At 35.9% G+C, this 8,408-nt stretch overlaps 1 protein-coding gene across 1 annotated transcript; it reads left to right on the top strand.

Moving 5' to 3' along the window:
- The first annotated feature begins 6,634 nt into the window (after nucleotides 1-6,634).
- Nucleotides 6,635-7,672, top strand: LOC142440341 (olfactory receptor 14C36-like). The gene has a single exon (XM_075542805.1). The coding sequence runs from the start codon at nucleotides 6,635-6,637 to the stop codon at nucleotides 7,670-7,672; it is 1,038 nt and encodes a 345-aa protein (XP_075398920.1).
- The last annotated feature ends 736 nt before the right edge of the window (nucleotides 7,673-8,408 follow it).

Below are 8,408 nucleotides of genomic sequence, written 5' to 3'. Positions count from 1 at the left end.
AAGCAAGGAAGGTGGGGAAAAAAAGATCTGATGCCAAGGGCTCAAATAAAAAGTAAATGTTTAGAAAATGATGAGAGCCACCAATAAAAATTTCACTTTTAAAAACTGTAGTGTGATGACATTTTGCAAATTACTTGTGTGATTTAACCACATTCACCATTTAGATACAATACTTTGTATTAACCCCTCCCCATACCAAATTCTCTTGGACTGCACATTAGCTGCCAGTTTTTCTTTGACTCTAACCTCTAGTCATCTTTAACATACTCGCTATACAATATGTCATCTTTTGAGATTAGCTTCTTTTACTTAATAAAATATGTTTGGGAAGAAAATCATACATCTTGATTTGTTTGTGTCTTTGCTACTGCTTCTTTGTTTACTCATTTGTTTGCTTGAGATGAAATAATTACTAAAGTTGCAAGTCTACTTCGATTTCACTTTCTTTCCTCCTTTTTTTAAGCTATTAACATATTTGTGATTGAGGGAATAGAAGGATCTGAAGGGATTATTAATAATTTGTTTTCTTAAAGAAATAGGCCATATATATTTACGCAGTAAATCTCAGGACATGAAATCAACAACAATATTCTACCAAATCCTCCAAATATGTGAGGGTTTTTTGTTTATTATTTGCTTCTTCCATTTTTGGCTTATTACTTCTTATAATGAATTTTCCATGGTGATTCTCTAAATACAGGGTAGTCGCTTCATGAGATAGAGGTGGGGTGAGATCTACTTTGTTAAAACAATACTGTAGAAACAGTACAGCTTCATAGACAATTTAAAGATGTATATGTGAAACTAAAAATGAATGTAAACAATTTATAACATACTAAAAGAATAAGAAAAAGAGATTTCAAGTGCTCTAGATAGAAATAGCATGACTAAAAACTAACTCATAACAAAACTGAACAAAATACATTAACACAAAATTTGGGCAGTTGCCAAAGTATAGAACAGAGATTAAAGTACGTAGAGTAAATTTAAAATTTAGAAAAGTTTTAGATTTATTTGAAAATCAAGCAAATAGTGAGAGTTTCCCTTTTGACCTTTTCTACACTAACAGCTTCCTCTCTTATAATTAGCAACTTTCCATTAGGGTGGTACATTTGTTATAATTGATGAACCATTACTGACAAAATATTTAACTGAAAAAAATATTTAACTAACGTCACTCTGAAATCATGGTTCAATACTTCTTAAACCTAGGGGTTAGGAAATGCATAAAGTCGTGCATCCACCACTACAGGAACCACATTACAGAAGAGAATAGGTTCCTTGCACTAACCATTTCCGACACCACCTATCCCCCCTCCTCATCTCTTCTGAAACCCTGGGAAATCATTGATCTTTCATTCTTCCTTCTGTTTTCCTTTTTACCAGATTGTCCTGTGGTCAAGGTCATACACATGTCCCTTTTAAGCTGCTTCATTTCACTTAGCAATAGGCAAGTCAGGTTATTATGCTTTTGTTTGTGGACTCACACTCCACCTTCATTATTACTAAATAACATTGCATTACATACCTATACCTCATGTTGTTCATCCATTGATCTTTTGAAAAGCATCTTGGGTGCTTCTAAATGGGAGCACAGTGGAATAAAGCTATGAAGTAAAAATGGACTTGATGACAATGACAAATTGAATAAAACTAAAATATCTGTGAAAGTGTTTTTTGTCGTTATATGTCCTTAAATCAATAGGATAAATACCTGCATTTTTGATTGTTTGCTACATTGTAGGATAAAAGTATATTTTGCTTTATACTTTCAAATTTTTTACAGAAGTAAATAATTAATTATTCATTTCCTCCAAAAATGAATGCAGCTTCTAGTGCTCTGTATCCTTACCATCTCGCTGTTGTCAGGGATATTCATTTTGCCCTTTATATCAGTTATGGAGCTTATTTCAATGTTGTCTTCATTTGCAATTATTCCTAACATGAGACAAAGAGAATCTTTTTATCTACTTATATGCCCTCTGTATATCTTCTTACGTGTCTATTCAGATATTTTGGTGACTTTGAATTACATGTCATATTGTGAATTTATTTATTTTATATTTTAAGTTCAAGTACTGGTATCATAACTTATATTTGCAATTAATTTCTCCCAGTATGGATGGCAATTCATTATGCAGTAAGACCAAATCCCTCACAACTGGAACAGTAGAGAACATGATCATGATAAATGGATACAATGTTGAAGTTGAGAAGGAATTTTTTCTTGCTTCGATCCACACTCCATGCTCATGGAAGCATCAATCTGATTAAAAGTTGTTTTCCATTATCTAAAGCTGCTGCACCACACATCTGTCTAGTATTGAAAACAAGGGTGATCTTGTGAGAACTAGGGTGCACCTGACCCAAGTCATGGTATTTTCCAGTGACTCCTTACATGTGGAAGTGGGACAGTGCATGAAAAGACTGAAAAAGATTCGATGCATTTAAGTTGTGGTGCTGGAGGAATATATGGAAAGTACACGGACTGCTAAAGGGACACACAGATCTGTAATGGAAGAAGTAACTCCAGAGTGCTCCTTACAGACAAGGATGACAAGACTTCATTTACATACTTTGGGTATAGTGTCAGGAGTCCAATGCCGGGGAAAGGTATGGTGTTAGGTCAAGTAGAGGCATTGTGACCAAGAGGAAGTTTCTCCAGGAGGTGCACTGACACTGTGGCTGCAACCAGGGACCACAGCAGAAGAGCAATGGGGAGGGAGGTTAAGGACCAGGCAGTGTATTTTTCTCTGGAGCCTAAAGTCACTCAGGCTCAGAACTGACTTTGCAGCACTTAACAAGTACAACTGTGGAATCAAATCAACAATAGGATCCTTGACTTCTCCTTCTGTGATCATGTACTTTCATACACAAAAGAACTGAGAATTTTGTGCATATTTAAATCATTATATCAATCTTCACCATTATTTTATCATTTTATTTGGGGCTCATACATCTTTTATCAAAATTTGTACATCCATCCATTGTGACAAGCATATTTGTACATAAGTTGCCATCATCATTTTCAAAATATTTTCTTTCTACTTTAGCCTTTGGTATCAGTTCTTACCCTCAACCTCTACCCTCCCTCCCTCATGAATCCTTGATAATTTATAATTATTTTCATGTCTTACACTGACTGATGTCTCCCTTTACCCACTTTTTTATTGCCCATCCCCATGGAAAGGGGTTATATGTAGATCGTTGTGATCGGTTCCCTCCCCTGTATTACCCTAACCCTCCTGGTATAGCTAATCTCATTATTGACCCTGAGGGGTTTATCTGTCCTGGATTCCATATGCTTCCAGCTCTTATATGTAGCTAGCCTGATTTGTAGGGTAGAATTGGGGTCATTAGATGGGTTGGGTCTGAGGCGGGGGGTGGGGAGATGAAGCATTTGAGAACTCAATGTATGTTTCATCAGTGCTATACTGCACCCTGACTAGCTTGTCTCTTCCTTGTGACCGTTCTGTAAAGGGATGTACAATTGTCTACAGGTGGACTTTGATTCTCCACTCTGAACTCCCCTTCATTCACATTGATATGATTTTTTGTTCTGGGTCTTTGATGTCTGATACTTGATCCCATCAACATCTGATGATCATACAGGCTGGTGTGCTTCATCCATGTGGACTTTGCTGTCTTCTCAACAGGTGGCTGCTTGTTTAATTTCAAACCTTTAAGACCCCAGATGCTATATCCTGTGATATCCAGGCACCATCAGCTTTCTTCACGACATTTGCTTATGTACCCATTTGCCTTCAGGGATCCTGCTAGGAAGGTGAGCAACACTGAATGCCGGCTTATTAGAAAAAAGTGTTCTTGTGTTTAGGGACTACTTGAGGAGAGGCCCAATATCTATCTCCTAACTTAATACTTAACATATATATACAAATATCTATATTTCCTATCATTATATAAAACATATTTAAAAATCTGCATTCCTGTATTTAGGCCTACAAATGTCCTTTGACTCCTAATTCTTTCTGCTATTTCCATTTGCTTTCCTCCTGTCCCACTACGATGTTCAGTCTTCAGTACGGGTTCAGTAATTCCTCTCAGGTGCATTGCCATGATATTCATCATTTTTTTTAAATGGTCAATTATATTAACATATCTTGAGACATAAACATCTCAAGGAGAGGACCCATACTTAGGGTCCTGTCCACTGTCCATGTAGAGCCAATTACCTTTTTGAAATTCCTGCTGGGAGCTGGCTATTATTGAATGCCAAGGGATGCACTCCCAGGAGTTTTCTTGTGCTCAGGGCAATGTCCTGTTCTTAGATCTATCTGAACACAGAGGCGCTAGTTATAAAGCAGGATGGCTGTCCGAGTCTCAGTCATTTTGTGAACTATACCTACTCATTTTTGTCTTCACTTAAAATACTGCATCCTTACCAGAAATCCTTGATTGCCTATGCAACATATTTAATAACAACTTGTGAGTATTCATTGTTCTGAAGTTAATTTTTTCTCAACTTTCTCATTGTTACTACATGAATACATGACTTCATTTACTTCTCATAGGGTTCATTGGTTTACACGGAAGCAGTGTAACTGAGATCAAAATAGAATATATAAACAGGGAATGTGCTGACATGCATGAGCTACATTTTTAAATCTATTTTAACTAACCCCAGTCATCGTAGGAGAATTCACAGCTGTTCATGTAAACACAGAGGGAGAGGAAAATGGCCTTTTAACTTGCTGATGCTAGAAAGTGTGGCAGGTCCAGAAATAAGCTGTGTACAGTCTCTGTGTTCAGTTCTTAGTTGGAAAGTATACATTTATACTAATATATTTACTCAAACATATTTTGCTTGAACAAAAATTATTTGCTATTTTTAATATCTAACTAATGATATTTAAAAACACTTTTCTATTCTAAGTAGTCAATTTTATATTTTCTTTCTACAGAAAGAATCAGTGATTATATGACATACATGTAAATTATATAAGGACAGATCCCTTTGTTAAATTATAATTCTAGTACTTTCTAATATATTATTGGATGCATGAGCATTTGGACAAAATTACATTTACGGAGCTCCCATCAAGACTGCTGTCAGATCATTATCTGACTATAATTAATCTCACAATATTTTTGAAATTTGACAAAATTATAGTAGATTAATTGATATGTGGGTACATGAAAAATCCATCAATGAACAAAACATCTGATAATTTGGGGGCATGAAAGAGTATACTCTCACTTGTTCTATAAAAGTCAAAGAACAGTTTAATTTTACCTTTTAGGGATGTGAGAATCATGTAATTCTCTAATCTCCTACGTAAAATTCTCCAATGACTGACAGACCCATCCACTGTCAAATATGGAGCTAAAGGATTACATATTTTAAACTTTACAAACTCTACGCATAGCATTTCGGGATATTTCATATTGTCGTGTTCATTTTAAAAACAAATAATTACTCTAAAAAGCAGAGTGTTGTGATTTAGATTTACCTTTTGATTACTTATTAGACTTCAGTCAGTACTATTGATGTGCTTCACTGCAGCTGCCACAATGGGCAAAAGCTAGGATGTGAGGATGCTGCAGGGCCAGGTAATATTCTGCTCTGTTGTGCTTAGGTTCCCTATGGATTGCAGTCAATCCTATGGCACTTAACAACAACAATGGGTGTAGGTGCACATTGCATTGCAATCCAAAAGGTCAACAGTTTGAAACCACAGATGCTCCATGGGAGAAAGGTGAGACTGTCTACTCCCACAAAGAGCTGCAGACTCAGAAAGCCACAGGTGAAGTTCTACACTGCGCTCTCGAGGGCCTCAGAGTGGTCTTTGAGTCTGTGGCAGTGATTATTACACTCATTTATTTGGTCTTTTCATAGAGTTATTTCATTTTTATGTTTCTATATAATTTTATGAGTTGCACAATTACAATGAGAATAATATTGTAGAATTTGGGAATAATGTAAACTATGTATGCTAGCTTAAATAAATGAAACCTGGTACAATTATGATTCACTTGGTTAACAATGCTATCTAGGTTAAATAGGAATAAAAATCACCCTTTAATATGTAATAAATTAGTTTGCAAAAGTAAACAGAGAGAAAATGAGCAGTCTACCTAAAACCATACCTTGTGGGAAATGAAGGTGGAAATGGATATAAAAATAATAATTTTTCTTCAATATGGAAAAAATGAAATAAAACTAGTCATAAAAAATTGAGATATTCTGATAAAACTGTAGTCTACTCTCTCTCAATATGTTGTATTTGGCCACCAAATAATTATATACTAAATATATCCTAATAATAATGCACATAATTTGAAATTACCTATATTAATGCAACAAATCTGTCGGGAAAATTTTAAATGATTGACTCCCCATATTATGTATACATCAGTGATAGAAAAGAAAACCGATCTGAGCACAATTTATTTTGCTGCCACTCAGAAATAATTTCCACCAGGAGAAATACTATAGGAGAGAGGGGTAATATTATGGTATGTTGTACTTAGAAATGCCAGATATAGGAAAAATAATGGATAAATGGGTATCAATGCACATAGTTACAATATCTTTCCCCTTTGATTTTTGTTGTTTTTATTTTTTAGGAAATTTTAAATGCAACCCTCAAAATTTTAAAGAAATTATATTAAAATGCCTAACTCTACCGTAGTGACTGAATTTCTGCTTACAGGGTTTTCTGATGTGTGGGAGTTCAGAGTCTTGCACACAATGCTATTTTTACTAATGTACTTGGCGACTCTCACAGGAAATCTTCTCATTGTCACAGTGATCATTCTTGACCAAAGACTTCATACACCCATGTATTTCTTTATCTTGAATCTCTCTGTCTTGGACATGTGTTACATTTCCGTTACTGTACCCAAGGCGTGTGTCGTCTTCCTGCTAAACAACAGGGCGATTTCCATGGTTGGATGTGCAGTTCAGGTTTTCCTTGTATTTTTATGCGCTTATGCAGAGTTGCTGCTGCTCACCATCATGGCCCGTGACCGCTATGTGGCCATCTGCCAGCCCCTCCACTACCATGTGATCATGACCCCTCGTGTCTGTGTCCAAATGACGCTGGCCTCTGTGCTCAGTGGTCTGGTCTATGCCGCTGGGCACACTGGGAACACATTTCATCTGTCCTTCTGTCATTCTAATGTGGTTCATCAGTTTTTCTGTGATGCCCCTTCTCTGCTGAAGCTCTCCTGCTCTGACACCTTATCCAATGAAATTGTCATTTTTGCCTCTACGGTGATACTAGGTGGTGGCTGCTTTTCCTTCATCACCATGTCTTACGTTCACATATTTTCCACTGTGCTCAAGTTTCCAACCAGAAGAGAACGCAGAAAGGCCTTTTCCACCTGTATCCCGCACATCCTCATTGTCATAGTTTTCCTTGGCTCTGGGGCTTCTGTGTATATGAAGCCAAGCTCCAACTCTCCTCAGGTACAGGACATGGTCATTTCTGTGTTTTATTCTATAGTTCCTCCTTTCTTGAATCCTGTCATCTACACTCTTAGAAACAAGCAGATAAAGGAGGCTATAAGGCGAGTTATAAGAAGAACATTCACCTCTTTCAGGAAAACTCTCATTATATCAACACATTCCTACTTGGATTGCAGAAGCGACAACGGTTCAAAGATCATATTCTCTTCTCACCTGAAATTTGGCTTCGATTATAATTAACAATCATTTTACTTATGTCTCTTCAATGAAATAATAGGAGAAACTTGATATTGTTTTTGTCTATTAAAATACACATTTCCTGACACCTATGACATCACTGCTTTAAACTTGTATCTTTTGCTAAATCTGTATTTCTATATATTCTCTTTTTAATATAGTGTTCAAGGGACCCTTGGTTGCTCGATGTTTATCTGCTAGATCAATAACCAGAAGGTCTGTGTTCTAAACTTTCAATCACTTCATAAAAGGAATAAACTTGGTAATCTGGTCTTATAAACATTACAGACTTGGACTGAGAAAAAATTAATTTGATGGCCATGGATATCGACAGAATTCAATAACAGATAAGCCATATTAGCTTTTTTGACTTTATTATATGACAAAACAGAAACTTTCGTATTTGTTATGGTTTACAGGAGGTTTGGAGTCAATTTTGACTCAGAACTCTTGTGGTAATGTGTAACTGCCTGTCAATGTTTTCAAACCAGTAAAGTGTTCTAGTCTGTAAAATTGATTGAAGCAGAATGCTAGATTTTTATCCTGTGGAGCTGCTGCTTGGTTTCAAACAGCCAGCATTGTTTGTTTGTTTGCTTATTTGTTTGTTTGCAGTTAAAGGTTTAGTAGTTTAAACCAAAATGGCTCCTAATCTTATCATTAGAGTAATACTAAAATTGAACAAAATGACATTTAGAATATGACCATATGATGAGTGTCCAAGGCAGGAATGTTATTAGTC

The sequence above is a fragment of the Tenrec ecaudatus genome, chromosome 2, assembly GCF_050624435.1.
Source record: "Tenrec ecaudatus isolate mTenEca1 chromosome 2, mTenEca1.hap1, whole genome shotgun sequence".
NCBI lineage: Eukaryota > Metazoa > Chordata > Mammalia > Afrosoricida > Tenrecidae > Tenrec > Tenrec ecaudatus.
The sequence above is the reverse complement of the archived record's forward strand: the minus strand, read 5'-3'. Positions and strand labels throughout refer to the sequence as shown.

What these genes read in the sequence shown, in the direction of transcription:
- LOC142440341 (XM_075542805.1), top strand. Translation starts at nt 6,635, where the DNA reads ATGCCTAACTCTACCGTAGTGACTGAATTTCTGCTTACAGGGTTTTCT.